This window comes from Canis lupus, chromosome 10 (assembly GCF_011100685.1).
Source record: "Canis lupus familiaris isolate Mischka breed German Shepherd chromosome 10, alternate assembly UU_Cfam_GSD_1.0, whole genome shotgun sequence".
Lineage (NCBI taxonomy): Eukaryota > Metazoa > Chordata > Mammalia > Carnivora > Canidae > Canis > Canis lupus.
In genome coordinates, this window is record NC_049231.1 from 1930089 (window position 1) to 1956252 (window position 26164).

Consider the following 26164-nt stretch of genomic DNA (forward strand, 5'->3'; position numbering starts at 1 on the left):
TCTGGGAGACACAGGATTTAATGGGATGTCCTCAAAACAGAACATCTACTATCCTCACCCCCCACTAAAGGGTACCCAACAGAGATCAGTGGAAACACATTTTGTCTTCCTCCTTGCCCCAATCAGGGGAAAAGGCTGCTGAAGTCAGTGAGCATGAGTTGGACTAGCTGCCCAGGGTAGAGAGCATGGGCAGCTGGGTCAGATGTCTCTTGCTCTGGCCGAAACAGGGTAGGCCCAAATACGATTCCCAGGTTGTGGGGGGTCATGCGGTTCTTATCTGAGTGTGCTATCACCCTGTGAGCAAAGATCAGGAGAAGGGGCTGTAAGGCAGCAGCTTCACCACTTCAAATAAATCTAACCCTTCAAAGGTCAGAGCAGGAAAGAGTTCGCTTTGGGACCCCTCCGTGTGGTGGCTGAAGGAAATGAAGCCGAGAGCCCCACAAGGGGAATGGAGATGAGACCCTTGGGGAGAAGGGTCCCATCAGGATACAACTTGGAAGATACAACCCAAGATTTGCCAGCCTCTTCCCAGCTTCAGAGACCATTCCTAGAGTCTCATAGACTGGGCAACTCTAATTCAAACGGCTATCCTCTCTCAGAAGTCACTGCCCAGGCCCAGCTCAGCCAAATAAGCCACGACCACTGTCCCAACAGGAGACAAAGAGGCAGGGAGAAGGGAGAGGTGAGATCGCCCTCATTTCCCTCACAGCATCCCTGGGCCTCTCTTGATCCCCGCTTCCCCACCTGATGCCCTGCACAGAGGTTGCCTGTTTCCTCCATCTGCCTGCGGAGCAGGTGAGAAACATAAGTGTCCCCTATCTTCACTGCATCTGAACACAGTCCCTGCTGCATGCCCCGCTCTACCCTCCCTCCACGTGCACAAAGATGTTCAGTCTTCCTGACCTGCATAAATGTTCCAGGAGGTACCGCAGAGTGTCATGGTTGGGCCTGGGCATTGAGCCTATTAATTCTCGGATTTGAGAGATGCGCTGTTCTGATTCGGAGAGTGCTAGAGGGAAAGAGTGAGGGAAGGGCACAGGGGTGAGGCTAGGGTAGACTCGCTACTCTTTCCCACCCCCACGGAAGGCACCATTAATCTACCACAGCTTTCTTTTCCACTGAGCCCAACTGCAGCTTTATTATCATTTTTTTAAATATTAAGTAATCTCTACACCCAGCATGAGCCTCAAAGTCCTGACCCTGAGATCAAGAGTTGCACACTCTACTCTACACTCTACTGACTGAGCCAGCCAGGTGCCCCTAAATGCAGCTTTAGACTTTTTATTTTTATTTTAAGAGTTTACCTATTTATTCATAAGAGACAGAGAGAGAGAGGGAGAGAGAGAGAGAGAGAGGCAGAGACACAAGCAGAGGGAGAAGCAGGCTCCCTGCAGGGATCCTGATGTGGGACTCGTCTGGGACTCAGGGATGACGCCCTGAGTCAAAGGCAGACCGCTGAGCCACCCAGGTGTCCCTAAACTTCTTTTTAACTCAGCCCTCTAAATATTCCATTCTCACACACACACAAATAACTGGAGTTGGTACAGGAGTTGAAACCTGTTTTCCACCTCTGTGCTCAGGATGGGATCACAAGGTGTAAGGGAAACTCTAGTCTTGACCCTATATGCCTCACCCCTATACCTAAGAGTATTGCCCAAAGCTCTCGTCCCTTACCAAGGGCAGCACGAAAATCCGGCAGGAGCGGTGGAGGCACCAGAGGCTGGGGTAGCTCCCTGAGAAAAAGCTTCAGGGCTCCTGTGACCACGTGAATATCATCCCACTCAGCACTGTCCAAATCTAGTCGGCCTTCTGGGAGGAGAAGGAGGTACAGAGGGGCTCGGGGCTTATGGAGGACCAGAGAGACCCAGAGACTGGGAGGTCATGAGTTTGGGAGGAGATCCAGTTAAGGTGGACCACTGGAATACCTAGGAGATCCACACAGAAGCAAGGCAGCAGAGGTGGGGGATGGGGACAAGCCACCCAGGAGCAGGACGTAGAGGGATCCAGAAGGAGCAGGGAGGATGTCGGATGTTTTAGGGTCTGAGGGGCCTTCCATGTAAGTACCTTGTCCTGGCTGTTCTGGGAACACGTACCGCCCATCGGAGGTGATCGCCCGCTCTGCAACACGGATGAGAAGAGGTCAAGAGGTAAGACGCAGTTTTAGCCAGACCTCCCTGTTCTCCCGGGACCCTGAGAAACTGCCTGTGGTTCTGAGACATGAATTCTTAGTGCTCACGTGCCCACTAGCCTCCTCACCTCTGTCCACCAGGAAGCGAAGTTTCTGGACCACAGCCAGGTTCCCGCTCACCCGGTAAATGCCATCCACGTCTAGACCTAGGACATGAGGCAGGGAGCAGATAAGGACTCTTGCTCTAAGTTCTGTAAGGGGGGAACGGGCGAGAGTTGCAAGGGTGGAGAGGAAGAAGGCTGCAGGAAGACTAGGGACGGGGACGGGGGACTCCAGGCTTTGGCCTGTTGGAAGGGGAGGTTGTGGGGTCTCTGGAAAAGTGACCTCTCTTATCCACAGCAGCAATGCAGAGCCGCACAAAGCTGGGCACCGTGTCCCCTTCCCGCTGGCACAGTGATTCCAACTGGCAGCCGAACACCTGATCTGGAGACGCACAGAGTGAGGTGGGCAGCCTGTGGCAGCATCACCCATGGAAGCTCTTCTCAGCACAGGTTTTCACCCCAAAGTTGGGCTGGCCCTCCCTGCTGCCTTTCCTAGGCTTGGGCAAGGAGCTACACCCTCACCCCACCCCACCCCCCACCCCCCACCCCCGCCAAAAAAAAATAAGCAGTAGAGGAGCAGAAGACCAGTGATCCAGCTTTAGGGCGCTCTCCCCTGAGTCTCACTGAGGCTTGCTCACCCACGAAGGGAGCTGATGCCCAGATCAGGACCGAAAAGACGCTTTGCTGAAACATTGCAGGGGCAGGCAGGAGGGCGCGGGGTCCACTCACCGCGGAGTAGGCCGCGCTCCTGCAGGCTCTGCAAGGGCGGTCTCTTGGCGATGAGCCGCTTCAGCTTGTTCCGCACGCGGTTCTGCTCGGTGCCTTCGGGACAGCGCCCTGCGGGAGGCAGGTGGACGGGCGTGAGAGCCGCCCCGGAGCCCGGGTCGCCCCGGGTCCCCCGGGTCGCCCCGGCCCTGCCCTCACCCGAGCTCCGGCGGCCGCTGAGCCGCAGTAGCGGCTTGGACACCGGCTCCGACTCCTCTTCGTCGTCCTCCCCGCCGCTCAGCTCCTCCAGCTCCGCGGGCCCCGACCCCGACAGGCGCAGCTCCAGCGGGTTCTCCCGGTCCTAGGCCCGGAGGGGGCGGCCCGAGTCGGAGATTGGAGAGGAGACAAACCTGCCGCTCCGGGCGACGCCAGGGGACCCGGCCCGGCCCCGGCCCTGCCCCGGAGCGCCGGTCCCTACCACCGCGGAATCCCACGGCGCCCCCCAGCCTCCCGCCGGCGCCCGCCACCTGCCACCTCTCCCCCCTCACCAGGCGCTCGATGACCGCCCGCAGCGCGCGGTGCCAGGCTCGCAGCTCGGCCTCGTGGTCTGACTGCAGCAGGAACTCGTGCCCAGGGACCGTGCGGATCTGAGGCACCAGCGCACAAAGGGCTGGAGTCAGCGGAGAGGAGCCGAAAAGCCGGGGGGCCAACGGCCACCCGCGCGCACCTCGGGTCGGGTGGACTTTGGGGTACACGCGGGAGGGCACTCACGTGCAGGACGTTGCGGCGGCTGGACAGGTGGCGACCGTGGGCCAGGGCTGCCCCACGCAGGTCCACGCTGCTTTCGGGTCGGCTACCCGCTGGTCCCTGGCAATCAGGAGAAACTGAGGCCCGGGCACGGCTCCACCGTAGCCTCGCTCCCACCCGGGGGACTGCGAGGACACGGCCGGGCTGGCTCCTCTACCTCCCTCCCCCACCCCCGCCCCCGCCCCCGCCCCACCGGCTTCCCGAACCCCTGCTGCGACACCCCCACTCACCCAGAGGGAGGAGGGCGCGGCGGCCGGCGGCTCCCGGTAGAACATCAAGCTGTTACCTGCCAACACCACCCAAGACGGGCTCCAGTTCTTCCTGCAGGGGCGGAGGGGGCAGGGGGCAGGGGGAGCGGTGCGAAGGCCACTCAGAGCCGCGGGCGGCGGCGCGGTCCGCACACTCGGCCCCACGACCCCGCCGCCCAGGCCCCGCTGCGTTCGCCCCGCTCACCTGAGCTTTCGCCCCCCCTGGGCGATCTTGGTCACGTTGAGCAGGCCAGACTTTTCCACCTCCTGCGGAGTGGAGCGAGGGGTACTAATGAGCCCCCCAGCCCTCCCCCCCCCCCCCAGCCGCCAGGGCTTTCCCAAGGGGGTGGCCCAGGAGCGAGGTCCTCTACGGTTGGTGGCTGGAGGCGGCTGTGCAAGAGAGGATACCCAGAGAACCTCAGAAAGAGGAAGACGTTTCTACTGGAGCAGGAATTGGGGGTGGGGCGGGGCAGCGAGGACCTTGGTGGGCCCAAGGAAGTGGGTGACCTACGTGGGGGTCGTCCAGGACCTGCGGCAGAGGTCGGGAGGGCTGCAAGGCTGAGGGCAGGTCTGCCGGCTGGAGCTGGGAGGTGCGCTGGCGGAGGCAGGGTGAGCCCTGGGGGAGGGAATTGGGGGGACAGGTGGAGGAAACGTCAACTTCAGAGTCGCTGCTATAGGGGGAAGAAGGGTGCGGATGTGGGTGAGAGGCAGGGGGTGTGATGGGTAATGAAGAAGGATGTCTTGCATAAAAGAGTAGTAAAAAGAAGCCTTTTCCTCCCGGCGACCAGGAGGAGGGGGGAATCTCACCTGGGGGCCGCACAGTTCTGGGGGCGCTGGGTCAGCTTCGGAGCCCTTTGCCTGAGGTGGCAGGAGGCCATTGTCCCGACTCAGGGTCTGCATCCCCTCCATGGAGCCGGGGTTCTGGGGGGTGGGGTGAGGTGCAAAGCGACAGCCAGATGCCACCTCAACTCGCTGTCAACACCCTTCTCAACAATTTTCCGATAGCAGTCCCAGGGAGAAAACATGCTCCTTTGGGGATCAGGAGGGGAAAGGAGGGGATTGAGGGGACAAAGGAGCGGGCAGGGGGGAGTCTCACCATCTCCCGCAGGCGAGTGCGGCGTGGGGGCTTCCAGGACTTGCAGCCAGTCAGCGAATGTATGTAGAAGCAGCGTCCGGAGTTGAGGTCCAAGTGCTGCTCCCAGGAGTCCAGCCTCTGCAGCGGGGCGCACGCAGGGCTTGTGGGGGGAGACCGGGGGCAGCGGCGAAGGTCCACTAGGTTGCAGTAGACAGGGTGCTCTGACATGAGGGGCTGGGGTCTTGCCTGCCAGGAAAGGGGGGAGAAGAAGATAGTTATTCTGCCTGTGTGCCTCCCCAGTCTTCTCTCCACCTAACCACCTCCTCCTCTCTCCCCTACTCTTTCCTCACCCCCAGCTCCTGGCTGGGGTGACCCAGGTACTGGGGAAGAAACCCTAATCCCCAGCTAGTTTTTTTTTTTTTTTTTTAAACTCCCTCCCTCGGCTCTGCTTTTCTCCTCCTCACTTCCTGTTGCCAACTTCCCTTCTCCCCCACCCCGCCCCTACCCCAGGGCCTCAGGAAAGGGGAACAGGCTTTCTGTGTGTTGGGGAGGATGGTTGAGGGGAGCGCCCCACCCTCACCCTCTCCTCTGTGAAAGGGAAGAGAGGGAGAGGGCTCAGGGACCCTTACTAGGGGAGCATGAGAGAGGAGGGGCCGCTTTAATCCACCAGTAAGTAAGAGAGGGGAGGAGCTAAGTCTTCCAGAAGAGCGAGGAAGTTACATCTCTAAATGGGACTTGCTGGTGACCTGAGCTGGCAAGAGGGGACACAGGAAAAACCCTGCCCTGGGCCAGGAGTCAGGAGGTAGAGAGAAAAACATAGCTGGTTGGCCTTCTTTCAGGCCCCCGTCACCTGCCAGGTTCCCGTATCCTCGGGACCTTTGCCACGTGCTATCCCTTGGCTAGAATTCCTTCTCATTCCAGAGTTTGTTTCCCCGCTATTTCCTCCTTCTCCTTATTCAGATTCAGCTAAATGCCATTTCCTGGGAGACGCCTTCCCAGATCACCTCCATCACTCTCTTAGCCCATTTATGCTTCTTGGTAGTACTTAGCAGCACCATCCAGTACGGATCTCTGTTTGTCACCCCCGTGGGAATCCCGTGAGGGCAGAGAGTCTGTCTGCCTTGTCTGTGGTGGCGTCTAGAACAGGCCCGGCAGTCAATAACCGCTCATTGTGTTCAGAGGGGCCTGTGACTCACCTTGTTGGCACCGGCCTCTGTCAGTAAGTCTTCCTGTGAGAGGGATCTGCCACTTGCTCCTTCCTGGAAGGGCTTCAGGAGGCTAGGCCTCAAATTGGTAACACTGACACTTCTACACATTTTGGGGGGAAGAGGAGGAGGCTGCTTAGAGCTTGTTTGCGTTCTGCCTGGGGCTTCCTGAGGCAGGTGCAGCTCCTCCCTGGAGTCAAGATGCAACTTTGGCCCTGGAAACAGAGAAATGGAAAGGGTGAGGGTAGGTGATCAGAGGGGTGATCTTGGCTGGATCCCTCATCCTGGGAAGTCACAAGGAAGACAAGAGCAGGGGTGGCTATGGGGAAGTACAGGAGACCTAGAAAGTTTAGGAAGAGAGGCAATGGGGACATGGTGATGGGGGTGAAGTGTAAGCTGATCAGAGGGAAATAAGAGAAGAGGGTCACCAGATGCTTGGAGGAAGGGAGATCCTTCCAGAAATTCCTGGAAGCCATGGAGGTAGGAAGGGGAAGAGAGTACTCACCAGGAGTCCAGAGGGATTGGCTGGGATTGGTGGTGGTTGGGCTCTGGGAAGGGCTAGATTCCTCTGTCACGTAGGCAGCTGGGACAAAGATGGGTCGAGAAGTGGCGGGTGCTCCCAGGCGCCTTGCCAACCACCAGTCTGAGTTGGTCTTTCGAAGCAGTAGAAACCTATCCCCTTCAGCCAGGGACACTTGTCGGCCATCTGCCCCAGTGTAAGTGAAGGCATAGAGGGCACACAGCTGGGATCCCTGAGAAGGGTTTTGGGGCCCCAGTCCAAGGTTCCCCCGGGTACTTGACCACCACCGGCCTGACAGCATTGCAGGCAATACTGTCACCTGTGGGAAGAAGGGGTGCTGGAGATCCAGAAAAGGACACGACTGGCTGCTTCCAAGCAGAGAGACATGGTTCAAAGAGCAGCGTTGGGGGGGGGGGGGGAATGTAGGGACAGAAACCTCGGAATGAGAGCAGAGGGTAAAGCAGAGAGCCTGGGTAGGGGTCAGTGGCAGGTTTAGGGGACTGAGAACTCCTGGGTGATGTGACTGGGGAGGAAGTATATAAGTAAGGTGGGAGAGGATGTGGTCAGCAGAGCTCTGGGGCCAGCAGGGCAGGAAATCAGAGGAGACAGGCTAGCTGGTGATTTTCCTCCAAGTACCTTCTGGGGCCCATCAGGAGATCCATGGGCAGGAGCAGGTGGTCCCGGGTGGCGGTAGGACTTTTGAGCTGGACGCAGGAAGATGAGGAGAAAGAATCAGGTCCAAGACGGAACACAGAGGCAAAGAGGCAGGAATTAAAGACAAAAATGGAAACAAAGTTTGTGACCTTTATTAAATTTACACAGGCACCAGTGTTTCCGTTACCAATAGCCTCAGACCTAAAGTTGCGTGCTTCCTGTGCAGACTCGGAAAGAAAGAGCGACAGAGAAACCAGAGCCAGAGAAATAATAAGACTAAAGTAGAGAGAAAGAGAAAGTGGCTGGGAGAAACACAAAGGGGCTCCATGTCAGAGGAAGAGGTGGAAATACCACCATCCTCTCAATCCAAGCAAGATGTGTTTGGGGAGCAGAGAGGCCTTGAAACAATCCTTTGTACTTAAGCGTCCTGGGCAGAGCCCTACTTCAGCGTGTGGGCCCCTTCTTTCATGCTCTGAACAAGGATTGGCTGAGCGCCCCCTGGGTGAAATGAACAGTGTTACCCACTGAGATATGGGGGGGGGGGGGGCGGAGATAGACACAGGTCTTGCCCTCTTGGAGCTTAGGGACAGCTCTTAACTAATGACACAATGCATTTATTAATTATGACTGAATCAGGGCAGTCCCCGTGGCTCAGCGGTTTAGCACCTGCCTTCAGCCCATGGCCTGATCCTGGAGACCCAGGATCGAGTCCCACGTCAGGCTCCCTGCATGGAGCTTGCTTCTCCCTCTGCCTGTGTCTCTGCCTCTCTTTCTCTCTCTGTGTGTGTATCTCTCATTAATAAATTTAAAAATTAAAAAAAATAAAACTAAAAAAAATTATGACTGAATCAAGGACTCTGGACACACATTACAGGGTGCTCTCACAGCATATGGGGGGATCGGGGACTGATGTTGGCTTTTCCTTGCTGGAAGGTGGGAACTGACTTCCCCTGTTGATTGTCGGAGCTTTAAAACACACATTAATGCTTCCACCTTACCTAACGACTCTTGTTTTCCCCTTTTGTCAGTTTCCCCACTGCACAAGGTGAGGCTCTGTCTGGCTTTGGAGAGGTAGGGTAGGGACTGCCCCACCCCCCTTGGTGACATCAAAGAGCCAGCTCTCCTCCCCTGACCTGTGATCTGAGGGCTGGTTCCCAGTACTGGGATTCGTACTGGGATTCGGCCTCAGTGACCTTCTGTCCTCAGTGGGCTCCACTTTCAACATATGGAGAACCCCACCCCTCAGCTATTCCTTCCTGCCTCCACAAGAGTCAGCGACTTTATCCCATTCGCTCATCATTCATTCATCTGGGGTTTGTAAGTGCTCAGAGCTCTTCCTCTCTGTCTTATCGGTGGACTCTCTTGTACTTTATCCTCTCCCTTTTTATTGCCTCCTTCCCCTTGGCGTTTGAACATATTCAAGTCTCAGCCATCTTTAGCCAAACTTCCCTTTACTATCCTCCTTGGTTACCACCCTATCCCTCTCTTCTCTTTACAGTCAAACTTCTTTTTTTTTTTAAAAAAGTTTTATTTATTTATTTATGATAGAGAGAGAGAGAGAGAGAGAGAGAGAGAGAGAGGCAGAGACACAGGAGGAGGGAGAAGCAGGCTCCACGCCAGGAGCCTGACGTGGGACTTGATCCTGATCCGGGGACTCCAGGATTCCGCCCTGGGCCAAAGGCAGGCGCTAAACTGCCGAGCCACCCAGGGATCTCCCTACAGTCAAACTTCTTGAAAGAGTTGCCTACATATGGGGGGTCTCCATTTCCTCTCACCTCTGCAAGGTCCCTCCTCACTAGGATCACTTTCACTTTACAGGGATACTTCGCAGTCCTTAGGTTGGTTGACATCTCAGCGGCAGCCAACACAATGGTCTATTCTCACCTTCTACAAACACTGCTGGTGTCCTTACCTTCTTAGCAGTCCCTTCTCCAATGCCTAAGGAAGAACTTCACTTGTTTCTTAGGCCCCAGAGGTCTGTCATAGATCTTGTGCCCTTTGCACTCCATACACTCTGTGTGGTCTTATTTTCTTCCCAGCTTAAATGACCTCCATATGCTGCTGAGTACCCTATCTCTGGTCCAGATCTTTCTCTGGAGCTCTAGTTTAATCCACTCTCCACTGAAAAACTCCACGTGGAAAAAAAAAAACTCCACGTAGATATATCACAATACCCAAAGTAGTACAAACACAGTATGTTCTAAACGGAACTTGTCCGCTTCCCCCACAAAACTGTTTCTCCTCCAGTACCACTTTTTGGTTAAATTTAAGTTCAGGGGCAGCCTGGGTGGCTCAGTGGTTTAGTGCCTGCCTTCAGCCCAGGGCCTGATCCTGGAGACCTGGGATCAAGTCCCACATCAGGCTCCCTGCATGGAGCCTGCTTCTCCCTCTGCCTGTGTCTCTGCCTCTCTCTCTCTCTCTCTCTCTCTCTCTCTCTGTGACTATCATAAATAAAAAAAAAAAACAAAAATTAAAAAATTTAAGTTCAATAAATATTTGTTGAACACTTGCTAGCATATGTGGTAGGTAGGAACCAACGTGCTAGGCATTGTCAATTAAGAGGATAAATATGGCCCCTGCCATGTCATAAGAAAATGCATCATGATAATCACTATGATAGGGCAAATGGTGCACATGCAGGGTATACCCAATTGTCCATGCCAGAAGCCTGGCAGCCAACCTTAATTTCTCCTGTTTTCTTACCACTCCTATTTAACTGATTACTATATCTTTTCAATCTACCTACTTCCTTTAATCTCTACAACTATCATCTTTAGTCTGGATGATATAGCCTCCGAACTAGTCTCTCTGCATATGGTTCTGCTCACCTCTAGTCCATTGTCGGCATAGCAGCCAGAGTGACCTTCCGAAAGCACAAAAATGCCTTGCCATGTATGTCCCTGACTTAACCTTTTAAAGGCTTCTCATTGTCCTCAGAGTCAAGTCCAAATTTTACAGTATGGTTTACAGAGACTTTCTCCCTCGAGCCTAGCCTTTTTCATGCTTCCTACCACAAACTCCATACTCTTGCCACACACTAATTCCTCACATTCCTAAAGTGCACTGAGGTCTCCTGTCCTTTCCATGTTTTTTTTCCTTCTGCCTGAAACACTTCCTCTCCAATCCCACCAATCTTCACTGGCTAACTCTTATCATTCTGATCTCAGCTGAAAGGTTATTTGCACAAGAAGGCCTCTCTTAACTACTTAGAATTGGGTAGGGGCCCTAAATAGGAGCTCCCATGGCAAGTTTTACATTACCCATTATGACTTTCATGAAACTTAAAATATATATATATATATATATATATAATTTTACTTATGAGGAAGTCTATGAGCGCTGCCAAGGCATAAACCTGTATCTGTTTTGTTGATAATTGTATCTTCAATGCTTCATACAGTGCCTGGCACAAAGTAAACTCCCTGTGCCTCAGTTTCCTCATCTATAAAACAAGAATGAGAGAAACAAGCTCATTGTTTGTATTTTCTTAAATAACCTTTTTCTTATATCTCACAATTTCATGGAACAGAAGTTTGGATAGGGCTCAGCTGGGTGATTCTTCTATCCCATGTGGCATTGGCTAGGGTCGCTTAGTGATATTCAGTAGGCAGATGGGTTGGTCTGGAGACCCTCACTCACATATCTGACTCCTTGATCGGAATGGTTGGAATGCCAGGATCAGCTGGAGCTGTCAGCCAGAGTGTCAACATGAGACCTCTCCAGCATGGCAGTCTCAAGGTAGTGAGGCTTCTTACTTGGCTGCTCAGACCTACTGGAGTGTTCCAAGAAGCCTGGGCAGAAGCTGCAAGGCCTCACTTCAACAGGTCCAGAACCTCCACGGGGTTTTTTGAGAATTAATATATACATTAAAGTACTTAGAACAGTGCCTAATTCATGAGCACTATTAGGTATTATTCTTTTTTTCTTTAAGTTTATTTATTTTTTTAAAGATTTCATTTATCTATTCATGAGAGAGAGAGAGAGAGAGAGAGAGGCAGAGACACAGGCAGAGGGAGAAGCAGGCTCCCTTCAGGAAGCCTGACCTGAACCCGGGCCCAGGATTCTGGGATTATGTCCGGAGCCAAAGGCCGACGATCAACCACTGAGCCACCCAGGCATCTCTAAGTTTATTTATTTTAAGTGTATTTATTTAAGTAATCTCTACACCCAACACGGGGCTGGAACTCATGATCTCAAGATCAAGCCATGTGCTCGTCTGATTGAGCCAGCCAGGTGCCCCAGATATTAATCATTCTTAAAGGGATGCAAAAATGAGTAAGAAGGAGCCCTTTCTCAATTACTGATATGTGCCTCCTCATAAAATATATACTTACTGCCAAACTCTTAGCCTTCTTACTTCCTTCCCTTGGTCTGACCTTCTTGCTACGTGAGCTGCCCCTCACCTTCAATGAAACTGTCTAGCTGCAGAATGGTATCAAATCAGTATTTAATAGTCCCATGCTTTCTTGTTAACAGGATACCTACTTTAATTTCCACTGTGTCACTAAAGTTAAGTTCATGGTGAGTCTCGACTGTATAATCCCCCTCCCCTTTTTAAAGATTTTATTTATTTACCTGACAGAAAGAGCAAGAGAGTACAAGCAGGGGGAAACAGCAGAGCGAGGAGAAGGCTTCCCACTGAGCAGGGAGCCAGATGTGGGGCTGCGTTTCAGGATCCTGGGGTCACCCGAGTCAAGGACCGACACCCAACCCACTGAACCACCCAGGGGCCCCCAACTGTATTTTTTTTTAATTCAGGGGCGACACAGAAAGAGAGGCAGAGTCATAAGCAGAGAAGGAGCCCGATGCGGGGCTCCATCCCGGGTCTCCAGGACCACGCCCCGGACCAAAGGCAGGTGCTCAACCGCGGAGCCACCCGGGAGTCCCCCTCAACTGTATTCTTATTCTTTTTCTTTTTCTTTTTTTTCTGTATTCTTATTCTTATGACCCTGAATCGAGAGTCAGCCTCGCCGGCAGCCCCCGTCAGGTCCACGCCACTCCAGCAACACTAGCAGCCGCCCAGGCTTCCCTCATCGCCTCTCAGCCGCGGTAGAGACCCACCGCGCGGGGCTCTAGGCGGAAACGGTTCCTCTGGCCCGCCCACCCAAGAAGCGCCACTCTAGCACAGCAGCCTCTGCGGCCTCTCCATCTCTGTGATACTCTGGGCCTGTTTCCTTGTGTTGCATGATGGGAGATGTAGTCTAATTTCCAAGAACGGTGCCCCGGGCTTGGCCGAGGTCGGAACTCCATTTCCCGGCGAGCGTCGCCGGGGACGCTCAACCCACCAGCCGGAGGCCGGTTCCGGTTGCATCAACGTGGCGCACACGGCGAAATGAGACTGTTCGTGAGCGAGGGCGCCCCGGGGAGCCTCCCGGTGCTGGCCGCGGCGGGCAGGGCCCAGGGCAGAGCGGAGCTGCTTGTCAGCACCGTCGGCCCCGAAGGTAGTCGGGCTGGCGCTGGTGGGCGGTGGAGGAGGGGGCCGACGTCCCTGCCGCCGCGGTCCTCCCCAGACCGTCCGCCGCCTCCCCCGTTATTCCTGGTCAGCCCATCCCTCTGTCCCTGCAGCCCTTTCAGTCGTCGTTCCCTTGATTACGCTCCGTATAGCCCTAGCCTTCTCTCCGGTACCGCCCGCATCTCCTCGTGCCCCGCCTCCCCCCGGGGAACCTCTGCCTCCTTCCCCACTTTCTCCCGCACGCGTCAGGCACCTCCAACCCCCGTTCTCTCTGGTTATTCATCACAGCCCTCGGGCTCCCATTTGCTCTTAGGAAACCCTGGTCTCCTCTCCTGAAACAGACACGCATGCATTCCTTTTACTTTACCTCTTCTTCCCAACCGTCTGTTTGGGTGACTTAAAAAGTAGTTCTCTGGGCCGTTTTCTTCCGGTTTACTCTGTTGCTCTCGGGTGTCTCACTCAGTGTTTGGCGACAGCGCTATCCCGGTACCACCACTGCCACCCCTCTGCAATGCCCATCTGTTGCTTCCAACTGGCAGTCTCAGCTGAACACCTGCTAGTCTGTCCAGCTCATGCTGGGCCCGCCCCCTTTCAGCGTCCTATCCAGAAATCTTTCCAGCGTCTCTCTTCTTTTTTTCCCTGAACAATGCAAAGTCGTCCTTCTAAGTTAACAACGTTTTTTTTTTTTCATTTCCTTGTTTTCTGACTCCTTTTCTTCTTCTGCAACAGAGTGTGTGGTCCCCTTCCTAACCCGGCCCAAGATCCCCGTCTTGCAGCTGGATAGTGGCAACTACCTCTTCTCCACTAGTGCAATCTGTCGGTCAGTACTGGATCTTAAGGCCGGGAGGTGGCCAAATAAAATCAGGGCTTACCGTCCGCTGATTTACTGTGGCTTCATTTGCAACCACTATTTCACTATCGTGTGAGAAATAGGCTAGATAGGTGGGTGGGCCCTGCTAATTCCACCTTCTGTTGCTCTCTCCCTGGGCAGGTACTTCTTTCTGTTATCTGGCTGGGAACAAGATGATCTCACCAACCAGTGGCTGGAATGGGAAGCTACGGAGCTGCAGGTGGGAATGAGACATGGGGGATGGCAGGCAGGCCCTTGCTCTGCATGGCCATCCTGACCTGTGTCCCCCACATTTTAGCCAGCTTTGTCTGCTGCCCTGTACTATTTAGTGGTCCAAGGCAGGAAGGGGGAAGATGTTCTTGGCCCAGTCCGGAGAGCCCTCACTCACATTGACTACAGTTTGAGTCGTCGGAGCTGTCCTTTCCTGGCTGGGGTGAGTTGGGCTTTGAGATGGGGATTGGGGAAAATTGTATGATAGAAGAATTAAGATGGAAGGCTATATTCAGAGTGCAAAACCCAATCCTGCCACTTGCTAGCAGTGTAATCTTGAAAAATCACCAAACTCTAATCCTTGATTTTTGTTCTCTTTGAAATGGGATAATATTAGTAGCCAACTCAGTGGATAATTGTGAGGATTAAGTACATTGCTTAACAAAGTGCTCGGCGTATAGTAAGTGTTCAGGAAACATTAGAGATTATTGTGTGTACTGGGAAGAAACTGAGTATTTGACCTGTGGACCTTTCTCTTTTCTTTCTTCAACAAAGGACACAGAATCCCTGGCCGACATTGTTTTGTGGGGAGCACTCTACCCGTTACTTCAAGACCCCGCCTACCTCCCTGGTAAGAACTGCGCATATCACTTCATCCTCAACCCCAGCCTAGGAGCTTGGTGGATTACAGAATGGGCTCTACAAAATTGAGGGTCCTCTCTGAGACATAGCTTGATGGGGCAGTTATAGCATAAAGGTGGTTGAGAGAACTGGGGAAGATAATTGGAGAAACTTCATGAAGAAAGAGAGGAGGTCCATTCTTGCCTGCCCATTCCAGGTCTTGCTGATTCTCTCTTTTCCCCCATGCCCACAGAGGAGTTAGGTGCCCTGCACAGCTGGTTCCAGACCCTGAGTTCTCAGGAGCCATGTCAGAGAGCTGCAGAGACTGTGCTGAAGCAGCAGGGTGTCCTGGCCCTCCGGCCCTACCTCCAAAAGCAGCCCCAGCCTGGATCCTTTGAGGGGAGGGCTGTCAGCAATGAGCCTGAGGTTTGGAACAGAGCAGTGGGGTCCCTACAGAGCCTCAGTACTGGGGGTGGGGGGTGGCTTGGAGAGGGACTTTGAGCATGGCCATTAAGTCTTTCAGTTGTTGGAGAGCAAGGGGAGTTTCTTTAGCCTATGGGCCCCCTCACCTGGTAAGGGACTGTATACGCTCTTCATAGGAGGAGGAGTTGGCGACTCTATCTGAGGAGGAGATTGCCATGGCTGTAACTGCTTGGGAGAAGGGCCTGGGAAGCCTGCCCCCACTTCGGCCACAGCAGAATCCTGTGTGAGTAGGCACTGATGAGTGGGGCTTGTTTTTGTGTGTTTTTTTGTTTTGTTTTGTTTTGTTTTGTTTTGTTTTGTTTTTTAGGTAGGCCCCATATTGGTGTGGAGCCCAACACAGGGCTTGAACTCATGACCCTGAGATTGAGACCTGAGCTGATATCAAGAGTCAGATGCTTAACCTAATGAACTGCCCAGGCCCCCTAGGCTTGGCTTCTAAGTGTAGATTATTGATAGAGCCAATATCTGTCTGACTGGTGCCCCTTGCTGATCTCCTTAATGTCCATCTTTTCCTTTGGCACTTTGTGCCTCTCACCTCGTTGATCCCAGTCACCAGTTATATAACAGAATGCAACCCCCTGAGGGAATCCCGGGCATACTCACCTTTATGTCTGCCAGAGTAGGAAGCACACTCATAATGGAGAGAGAAGTCACAGAGTGACCCATGAGGAGTACCACGTAGTGTGCTACAAAGTGCTTGGGGACTCGGGATGCAAGGATGACTAGGTGAAAGGCTGGTTGTTGGTGAAGGAAGGCTTCCCTGATGGAGCTGATTTCTAACCTAGATGTCAGAGAAAATTATGGTATTCAGGTACAGGGAGCAAAGTCAATGAATGCAGGAGAAATCAGTGAGGTCTCCTTTAAGGAAATGAGCTGTAAGATGGTTTAGGAAGTAGTTGGAACCTCTAAGCAGAATACATATTAGCAGGGAAAAGGGGTGTGGTTAACAAGAAGAATCATTTGAATCTTTGTTAACAGTAGAAACCATGGGACTCTGAACTCTCAGGATGCCCAGGGTTGAAGGACACAGTAAATGGTGGGAGCCAGTGATTATAGGTTGAGAATGGTTGGAAAGATCAAAGGAGCCCTGGTGAGAGGTCAGTGCCAAGGAGGGGCTAGATACAGGATGTGTACAGCTGAGTCATCAGGTGTGAGACACAAAAAGACAGGAGTGGATTGAGTGACTTCAGACAGCAGATTGAATGGAAGGCAGTCGCTGATGCCTGCTGGTTTGAGTAGAGCCACAAAGAAATGACCGACGGGTTAGGAAAGGGGAGTCAGGGGTCCAGAAGAACTGGGGAAGACGTGAAGCTAGGGTGCCAGGCTGTGAGTACTTCAAGTAGTGACTCGAGGTAATGCTTCCATAACACTTGGGAAGAAGGGAAGAGGGCAGTGCTGGGAAAGGGTGCCTGGGTGGCACTGGCGTCTGGGGGCAGTGGTGTTTGGACAGAACCAGGAAGAGTTGTGTCAATACCCAGGAAGTTAAGCCTGAGAATGAACTGAAAAGAAAGAAGTGGCCATGATAGTAAAGTGAGACAGAGGTCAGTGTGGAATGCAGCTCCGTAAGAGCAGTACCTGGACTTGCTCACTGTGGCAGGGCCCTGCAGTTTCAGCTTTGGGGGTCTTATGGCCCTTAGGAGGGATTCATGATCCTATGGCTTCACGTGAGGAGAGACTTAAGATGTGCCTTGGTCTGTGGCAGTAGAACAGATCTGTGTCTGGGTGTCCTGTGCATTGTTGGTCCCTCTTGACCCTTGCTTCTCCTCCATGGACTCTTCTCTTCCTCTTTCCCTACCAGGCTGCCTGTGGCTGGGGAAAGGAATGTGCTCATCACTAGCGCCCTGCCTTATGTCAACAATGTCCCCCACCTTGGAAATATCATTGGTTGCGTGCTCAGTGCTGATGTCTTTGCCAGGTGGAGCCAGCTGCTAGGGAAGGGACCTTGTGAGGGAACAGTGGGCCCAAGGGAATAGAACACCTCAAGGGTGGAGGCTGGGGGGATCCTAGGGACATGGGAGGGGCCTGAGATGGGGCCCCTGTGATCACCATATCCCCTTCCAGGTACTCCCGCCTCCGCCAGTGGAACACCTTCTATCTGTGTGGGACAGATGAATATGGTACAGCGACAGAGACCAAGGCTATGGAGGAGGGTCTGACACCCCAGGAGATCTGTGACAAGTACCATGCCATCCATGCGGACATCTACCGCTGGTTTAATATCTCGTTTGATATTTTTGGTCGTACCACTACTCCACAGCAGACCAAGTAGGTTTCCTCGAATTAGGCAAAAACAGGGTAAACACTGGGGCTGGGGGCAATGAGAATATCCTAGAGATGGAAGGAACCAAAAGTGTTGTTAAGGCATCCCCCCTAAACCTAGGATCTGAATATTGCCCTGAAATGTATCCCAAGCATGGGGAGTCCGTGGATGCAGAAGGCTGCCTAGGGGCTGAAGGAGCAGCGAGGCAGGAAAGAAATAGGACTTAGGCTCCTGGGAAGTATCTGGCTTCCCTCTGCCACCATCCTGCGTTTCCCTGGCTGCTCTGGAATTTTAGAACATTCTCGCTCCTATGCAGGTTTATTTATTTATTTATTAAGATTTTATTTATTCATTCCTGAGAGACACAGAGAGAGAGAGAGAGGCAGAGACACAGGCAGAGGGAGAAGCAGGCTCCACCCCATGCAGGAAGCCCAATGTGGGACTCTATCCTCGGCCTCCCGGATCATACCCTGGGCCGAAGGTGGCGCTAAACCGCTGAGCCAACCTGGCTGCCCCCCTATGCAGGTTTATAGCAAATACACTCATTCTTCCTCCGCGTGATACTCATCCTGACAAAAACTAGGTAGTGGACAGGCTGCCAGCTTAATAGTGTTAAGCAGGTTAGCAGTTGGACTGGTTCATTTTGATTTTAGGACGTATTAAAAAGGAGTATGGTTCTGTCCTTTAAGAGATTTTTGTTAGCAAAGAGTACAAAACTGTTAAGTTTGTATTTGACAAATTCGTGGGGGGGAGTCGGGGAGTATGTATGAGGGGTCTGGGTCATCCAGGAAGACTCCCCGCAGGTGATTGCATGGCCTTGGCCTTCAGGGGCCTTCTGTCTGATTTCCTCGGCCCTGGGACTGATTTGGGGCCTGGGTGGAATGACAGGAGGGAGGGGAGCATCATTTCTCTGAATTCCTCTGGCTTCCTCTGACCTCCCCTGACCTGGCACCCCTGTCCTTGACTCGCCTTGCCAGAATCACGCAGGACATCTTCCAGCGGTTGCTGACCCGCGGTTTTGTGCTGCAAGATACCGTGGAGCAGCTGCGGTGTGAACGGTGCGCCCGTTTCCTGGCTGACCGCTTTGTGGAGGGTGTGTGCCCCTTCTGTGGCTATGAGGAAGCCCGAGGTGACCAGTGTGACAAGTGTGGCAAGCTCATCAATGCCATTGAGCTCAAGGTGAGAGGAGGGTCTCACGGAAGCAGAAGGGAAGGAGGAAGGAAACAGTCTCTGTTGTTCAGGGACCCCCAGGCTTATCCCATTCAGGATTGTTATTTTAGCATTCAGGACCTTTCACCAGGGCCTCTTTCTACCCCAGCTCATCATTCAGTTCATCCGACGCTTACTGAGCATTTACTATGTGTCTAGCATTGTGCTGGGAAATAGACAAGATGAGACTATGCCTCCCTGCCTTTGCTCCTGCTTCAGATCACCTCACCTGCATTTATTCTTTTTCTCTTCTGTAAACATGTCTCTTCTGTGTTTACTCATTGACTCATTTATTCATTCATTTATACAGCGCTTATTTCTTTGAGTCCTTCTGATAGGGTAGTCACTGAAGACCACTGGGGATGTAGCAGCGAATAAGACAGATTTTTTTTTTTTAAGATTTTATGTATTTATTCATGAGAGACACACACACACAGAGAGGCAGAGATACAGGCAGAGGGAGAAGCAGGCTCCCTGCGGCGAGCTCGATGTGGAACTCAATCCCAGGACTCCAGGATCACGCCCTGAGCCTGAGCCGAAGGCAGGCACTCAACTGCTGAGCCATCCAGGCGTCCCAAATAAGACAGATATTTATCTAGTGCAGGGAGGAGACTCTTAAAGACACGAGTTACATATAGGATAAACCACTGGGAGGATGTGACAGTGGCTTCTGGGGCAAGATTTTAGCCAGGTGACTTGGGAAGGTTGCTCAGAGGTGGTAACTTGTGAACTGAGAGTTTAACTGAAGAACAAGAAGGTTCACACCAGGCGATGAGAGGCTGAGAGTGTTCCAGGCAGAATTAGCAAGAAGTGCAAAGGCGCAAGGCAGCAATAGCTGTAAAGGCAAGGTGGAGAAGGGCGGCAGTGAGAGGGGTGTGGATTGAGATGAGATCAGAGAGGTCTGTGGTGAGCAGATGACCAGGGCCTCGTAAGTCATTGTGGCAGCTGAAAGGGAGGCTGCTCCATGGAAAATGAATGGGAGGGAAGCAAGAGAGAAAGTGGGGAGACCCGTTTGGAGGCCAGAGTGGTAGCTCAGAAATGTGATGGTAGGTTGGACTAGGTTAGGACAGCAGAAGTGTGGAGGAAGAAAGGATTTGAGCTAGATTTTGGAGGCAGACGCTGCAGAACTGGATAGGTCAGTTCTGGGTGAGGGAAAGTCAAGAAAATGATGACTTGAAGTTTTTGGCTTGAGCAGCTGGGGTAGACGGTAGTTCCATCTACGGACACGGGCAGGCTTGGATGAAGGACCTGGTGCAGTGCAGTGATACTGTTGGGTTTTTCAATTTGTGGTGCCTCTTAGACACCCAAGCAGAGATGTTGGTAGGCAGTTGGAGACAGGCATGTGGAGTTCGGGACAGAGGTCCTGAGAGAGTTCTAATCCCTGCTCACCTTCAGAAGCTCAGATGCCTGGCTGGCTCAGTTGGTAGAACTTGTGCCTCTTGATCTCAGCGTCGTGAGTTAAAGCGCCATGTGGGCCGTGGAGCCTACTCAAAAAAGAAGATTCAAAAGCCCACATCAAAACTCACTGGGAAACTTTCATTGATTAGCCCTCCCTCTGACTGTTTAGTCCTCTTGCTATCACCTGCCAGTGTTTGCATAGTCAGTTTGTGCTGTGAAAATAAGTATTTTTTAAAAATATATTTTTAAAAAGATTTCATTTATTTATTAGAGCAGGAGTGGGGTGAGGGGCAGAATGGAGAACAGACTTCCCACTGAGCAGGGAGCCCAATGTGGGACTTGTTCCTGGGACTCTGAGACCATGATCTGAGCGGAAGGCAGATGCCCAGGTGACTGAGCCACCTGGGTGCACCGAAAATAAGTATTGTTTGATGTTTTGTTTTGGAAAGGTCTGCATAGGGACGCCTGGGTGGCTCAGTGGTTGAGCGCCTGCCTTTGGCCTAGAGCATGATCATGGGGTCCCGGGATCGAGTCCCACATCGGGCTCCCTACATGGAGCCTGCTTCTCCCTCTGCCTGTGTCTCTGCCTCTCTCTCTGTCTCTCATGAATAAATAAATAAAATCTTTTTTAAAAAAGTCTGTACATGTTTCTTTTTTTTTTTTTCTGTACATGTTTCTCATGGGACTCACTCCCCCTAACTGGACTATAACTTCCTCAGGAAGAGGAACTGTGTGTCTCCACTCCTTCGTCCCCTCATGCAGCTGTGCATCCTTAGCCTATGCTCAGAGATTGCTTTTTCCTACTCTTTGCGGTGATAGGACAGAGTCATGAAACTCTAAGTAACAAATGTCATGCTCTGTGGACTTGAGTCCAAGAACGTAAGCATGAAGTCCAGTGAGATGGGAGACCTGTGAGCTCATCGCTCCGTGTATCTCCTGTAGCCTGCACAGCTCCCCCAGGCCTGCAGTCCTGATCCTGACTATTTCACCCTGGGTCACCCCTCCTCTTGAATTTCCCTTCGCAGAAGCCTCAGTGTAAAGTGTGCCGGTCGTGCCCTGTGGTGAAATCCTCTCAGCACCTGTTCCTGGACCTGCCTAAGGTAAGTGGGCCTTTCCATCAAGCTGGTCTGCATGGCCTCTTGGGCCTCCTCTGCCTCAGCCACAAACCTATATCAAGCCACATTCAAATGTTTTTAATTTCCCTTTAAAAATATACAGGCTTTATTGTAAAAGAGATACAACATATTAAAGGGGACACAGTGAAAGGCCTGGCCTGTTCCCCAGAGGTATTGACTATTGGCTCATTTTCCTTTGTGTCTGTTCAGAAATAACATATGCATATGAAAGTATTTTTATGTCTTTTTTTCTAATACAAATTAGAGGGATCCCTGGGTGGCGCAGCGGTTTGGCACCTGCCTTTGGCCCAGGGCGTGATCCTGAAGACCCGGGATCGAATCCCACATCAGGCTCCCGGTGCATGGAGCCTGCTTCTCTCTCTGCCTGTGTCTCTGCCTCTCTCTCTCTCTCTGTGTGACTATCATAAATAAAAAAAACAAAAAAACAAAAAACAAATTAGATCATAGTATTCATAATGTTCTACAGTCTACTTTCTTTTACTTCATAACATGTTTTGACTGATTTTTTGTATTAGTAGATTTGCCTCTTTAACTTTTGGAAATAATTTTAAGCTCATAAAAAGAGCTGCAAGAGGAACTCCTGGGTGGCTCAGGAGTTGAGTGTCTGCCTTCGGCCTAGGGCGTGATCCCTGGATCCTGGGATCGGGTCCCACATCGGGCTCCCTGCATGGAGCCTGCTTCTCCCTCTGCCTCTCTCTCTGTGTCTCTCTCGTGAATAAATAAATAAAATCTTACAAAAAAGGGTTGGGGGGCACTGCAAGAATAAACAGTTGCCGGATCAGAGAACCTCAAGTATGCATTATCTAGGTTCACTAGTTTTTGTTTGTTTGTTTTAAAGATTCTACTTACTTGAGAGAGAGAGAGAGAGAGAGAGAGAGCACATGAGCAGTGGGGAGGGGCAGAGGGAGAGAGAGAAGCAGACTCCCCAGTGAGCAGGGAGCCCAGTGCAGGGCTTGATCCCAGGACCCTGGCCTTAAGACTCAAGCCAAAGGCAGATGCTTAACTGACTGAGCCGCCCAGGTGCCCCTAGGTTCAAGAGATTTTGCTCTTTTTTTTTTTTTTTTTTTTTTGCTCTATTTATTTTAACGTAATTTTTTGTTTTTCCACATATGCACATATGTAAATAGCCTCTTTGCTTTCTCTTCTTTTTTTAAACACTTATTTAGAGAGTGTGAGTGTGCACCCGCAGTGGGGAGGGGCAGAGAGAGAAGAGAGAGTCTTAAGCAGACTTTGTGCTGAGCATGGAGCCTGATGCAGGGCTTGATCCCATGATCCTGAGATCACCACCTCAGCCAGATGCTTAACCAACTGCACCACCCAGGCAAACCTATATGCTCTTTACTATTTTTTTTTCCTTTTTTAAGATTTTATTTATTTATTCATGAGAGACAGAGAGAGGCAGAGCCACAGGCAGAAGCAGAAGCAGCTCCCTGCAGGGAGCCCGATGTGGGACTTGATACAGGACCCCAGGATCACACCCTGGGCTGAAGGCAGATGCTCAACTGCTGAGCCACCCAGGCTTCCCTATTCTCTTTACTCTTAAATACTTAATCATGTTTCCTGGGGCGGGGGGGAGACATTCTTGTATAACCATAGTAAACAACTTCAAGAAATTTAATTTTGATGTAGTTATGTGATCTACCATCCATATTTCAATTTTGTCAGTTATCCCAATAATATACTTTATAGGGTTATTTTTCCTTTAGTACAGAATCTAGTTCAGGGTCATGTATTGCATTTAGTTTTTCTGTCTTTAGTATCCTTTGTTTTTCTTTCTTTCTTTTTTTCTTTCTTTGTTTTAAAGACTTTATTTATTTAGTTGAGAGAGACAGCATGTGAGAGAGTGAGCACGAAAGAGGGAGGAAGGGCAGAGGGAGAAGCAGACTCTTGTTGAGCAGGGAGCCCCAACATAGGTCTCCATCTCAGGGCCCTGAGATCATGACTTGAGCTGAAGGCAGGTGCTTAACCGACTGAGCCACCCAGGCACTTCTCTAGTTTCCTTTTAATCTGAAACAGTTCCTCAGCCTTTCCTATTTTTTTTTTTTTAAGATTTTTTATTTATTTATTCATGCGAGAGACAGAGAGAGAGAGAGGCCAAGACACAGGCAGAGGGAGAAGCAGGCTCCATGCAGGGAACCCAACGCGGGACCTGATCCCGGGTCCCCAGGATCACACCTTGGGCTGAAGGCAGCGCTAAACCGCTGGGCCACTGGGGCTGCCCTCAGCCTTTCTTTTCTTTTCTTTTCTTTTCTTTTCTTTTCTTTTCTTTTCTTTTCTTTTCTTTTCTTTTTTTCTCTTTCTTTCTTTTTTAAGATTTTATTTATTCATGAGAGACACAAAGAGAGAGACAGAGACACAGGCAGAGGTAGAAGCAGGCTCCATGCAGGGAACCCAACGTGGGACTCGATCCTGGGACTTCAGGATCATGCCCTGGGCCAAAGGCAGGTGTTAAACTGCTGAGCCACCCAGGGATCCCAGCCTTTGTTTTTTATGACACTAATGGTTTTTAAGACTGCAGTCCCTAACCCGCCCCCCTTTTGCCCCCAGTAGAAGATTCCTCATATTGGATTTGTTGGCTGTTGCCTGATTAAATTCAAGTTATGCATCCTTAGTTGGAATACTACAAGAGTGATATTGCGTCCTTTCCAAGGGGTACACAATGGCCATTTCCCCCTCATTGGTGATGTTAATTTTGTCTAGGCAAGGTGTAACTCAGTTTCTCCACTGTATAATTAACATTTTTCCCCCTGCAACTTATAAGCAGTTTATGAAAGTATAGTTTTATTTTTTACTTATTTTTTTGTGGGGGGGCAGTATATTTTTAAAACATAGAAATAACCTTGTTCATCATTAAAAGGTGCCCTAGGTTTGGCATCTGTTTGCTTAATCCTTATCCTGAACCACTTTCCATGAAGCTTTTCTAGCCCTACCACCCCTATGCATGTACCCTTCTCCTTTGCTCATTTATTAGTTATCCGTTGTCAGTGTGGGCTCATGGATTCCTGTTGTTTTCAGTGGTTTATAATTCATTCCTGTCACAAATTATTTTCATGTTCAAACTGTCCCTTATTTGGCCAGCAGGAGCCCCTCTAAGATCATTTCTCTGTGTTTTTGACATCTCCCACCTTTTTCTAAGTGCTTCCTTATTTTCTGGCATACCAAGGTATCTAGGTTCATCTATTCCAGCCTCAAAGTCAACCATTTCTCCAAAAATCCCTGGTTCATTTTAGTAGAGAATGGTACTAGGTCAAGTCTGAGGTCTGCTCATTGCTACTGGGGTATCTTTGCTTCTAGGCTCTTCTCGCAAAAAGAGTTAGGCATTGATTTGCAGTTCACACTGATCCTGCAATTCCAGACTATCCCTACCTGGTTCTTCCTCACCTTTCCTTATTTCATTGTTGTGTCTCCCTTTTTCCACAGGGAGTACCCTGGCTCCCAACCTGTACTCATTTGCTCAGTCCTACAGTACACTGAAAAATAATTTCAGAATTACTTCACCTATAACACTACAAAAAAACCTGCTTAAAAAAAGTTTAGGGTTTGTTGGCAGTCTTGCCCCTTCCCTACTACTGAAGGTATATAATCAGATCATGTGTTCAAAATTGTTTCAGTTTTTTCCCCCTTCAGTATGGTTATGTTACTAAAATAAGTTAGTAAGTTTGGTTCATTTGCTTTTAGTTGTTTTTTCCTCTCCTTGTCCTTATGAATTTCATTTTTTAAATAATCAGGAGAACATCGGTCTGCTTTTAAAAGTCAAAACTGAGCACTGGGTGTTATTCTGTATGTTGGTAAATTGAACACCAATAAAAAATAAATTTATTTTTATTTATCTATTTTTTTAATTTGTATTTATTTATTATAGTTGCACAGAGAGAGAGAGAGAGAGGCAGAGACATAGGCAGAGGGAGAAGCAGGCTCCATGCACCGGGAGCCCGACGTGGGATTCGATCCCGGGTCTCCAGGATCACACCCTGGGCCAAAGGCAGGCGCTAAACCGCTGCGCCACCCAGGGATCCCAAAAAATAAATTTATTATAAAAAATAAATAAAAGTCAAAACTGGGGATGCCTGGGTGGCTCAGTGGTTGAGCATCTGCCTTTGGCTCAGGGCATGATCCCGCAGTCCTGGGATCAAGTCCCATGGTGGGCTCCCTGCATGGAGGCTGCTTCTCCTTCTGCCTGTGTCTCTGCCCCGCTCCCCCCCGTGTCTCTCATGAATAAATACCTAAAATCTTCCAAAAAAAAAAAAATTAAAACCATACAAAAAGGTATCTTCAGAGAAGTGTCATTCCCTTTCTTGTTCATGCCGCCTTGTTCTCCTGTCTCCTGTAGATGATCAGTTTTGTCTTTGGTTTTATTCTTAGTGTGTTTATTTTTGTAAACATATCCATAAAGCAACTGTGTGTGTGTATGTGTGTGTGTGTGTGTGTTTTATTTCCTCTTCTTATTCAAAATACAGCATTCTGGGTGTATACTGTGTTGCGTTTGTTTTTTTCACCTGACAATATGTTCTGGAAATCCTACTGTATCAGTTCATAGGTACCCTCATTCGGTCAGTTTTTTGTTGTTGTTGTGTTTTAAAAGATTTTATTTATTCATGAGACACAGAGAGGGAGAGAGAGAGGCAGAGACACAGAGGGAGAAGCAGGCTCCCTGCAGGGAGCCTGATGCAGGATTTGATCCTGGGACCCTGAGGTCACGACCTGAGCTGAAGGCAGGCGCCCAACCGCTGAGCCACCCACGTGTCCCATTTGGTCAGGTTTTTTTTTTTTTTAAGATTTTATTTTATTTATTTATTCATGAGAGAGAGAGAGAGAGAGGCAGAGACACAGGCAGAGGGAAAAGCAGGCTCCACGCAGGGAGCCCGACGTGGGACTTGATCCCTGGTCTCCAGGATCACGCCCTGGGCTAAAGGCGGCGCTAAACCTCTGGGCCACTGGGGCTGCCCGCTATTTAATTTTATAATGATAGGATTGCATTATATATTATTGTCTTGTGATTTGCTTAATCAGTGTATCTTGGAGATCTGTACATGTCAGTACATACAAATCTAACTCTTTAATGGTCTTATAAGTATTTCGTTGTATCGATATATTTCTTTAAA

General features: G+C 50.8%; 2 protein-coding genes across 8 annotated transcripts in view; one reads left to right on the top strand and one right to left on the bottom strand.

The window, feature by feature from the left end:
* On the bottom strand, positions 1 to 13400 carry ARHGAP9 (Rho GTPase activating protein 9). Of its 6 annotated transcripts, XM_038549782.1 has the most exons (19): positions 13263 to 13400; positions 7426 to 7493; positions 6775 to 7108; positions 6261 to 6484; positions 5086 to 5310; positions 4797 to 4910; positions 4501 to 4605; positions 4195 to 4256; positions 3972 to 4062; positions 3706 to 3801; positions 3483 to 3581; positions 3154 to 3295; positions 2959 to 3066; positions 2513 to 2611; positions 2257 to 2334; positions 2065 to 2118; positions 1675 to 1809; positions 904 to 1009; positions 1 to 294 (listed from the first exon to the last, which is right to left on the bottom strand). In XM_038549782.1, exons 3-19 carry the CDS (start codon positions 7088 to 7090, stop codon positions 123 to 125), a joined length of 2226 nt encoding a protein of 741 aa, XP_038405710.1. In that variant the 5' UTR covers positions 7091 to 7108; positions 7426 to 7493; positions 13263 to 13400; the 3' UTR covers positions 1 to 122. The 6 variants fall into 6 exon arrangements, with proteins under 6 accessions (XP_038405710.1, XP_038405711.1, XP_038405707.1 ...); XM_038549783.1 differs by lacking the exon at positions 13263 to 13400 and having other exon boundaries at positions 7426 to 7509; XM_038549779.1 differs by lacking the exon at positions 13263 to 13400 and having other exon boundaries at positions 1675 to 1806; positions 7426 to 7486.
* The window catches only part of MARS1 (methionyl-tRNA synthetase 1), an 18232-nt gene continuing 4457 nt past the window's right edge, over positions 12390 to 26164 (top strand). Inside the window, exons 1-11 of one of the 2 annotated variants that reach the window (XM_038549777.1) lie at positions 12397 to 12884; positions 13625 to 13715; positions 13887 to 13965; positions 14044 to 14178; positions 14511 to 14586; positions 14830 to 15002; positions 15176 to 15282; positions 16858 to 16974; positions 17121 to 17324; positions 18297 to 18498; positions 20952 to 21026. In XM_038549777.1, coding sequence (XP_038405705.1) covers positions 12776 to 12884; positions 13625 to 13715; positions 13887 to 13965; positions 14044 to 14178; positions 14511 to 14586; positions 14830 to 15002; positions 15176 to 15282; positions 16858 to 16974; positions 17121 to 17324; positions 18297 to 18498; positions 20952 to 21026 — 1368 coding nt within the window. In that variant the 5' untranslated portion in view covers positions 12397 to 12775. Of the gene's footprint in view, positions 12885 to 13624; positions 13716 to 13886; positions 13966 to 14043; positions 14179 to 14510; positions 14587 to 14829; positions 15003 to 15175; positions 15283 to 16857; positions 16975 to 17120; positions 17325 to 18296; positions 18499 to 20951; positions 21027 to 26164 lie in introns of both variants that reach the window. The other variant, XM_038549778.1, reaches the window with a different exon arrangement.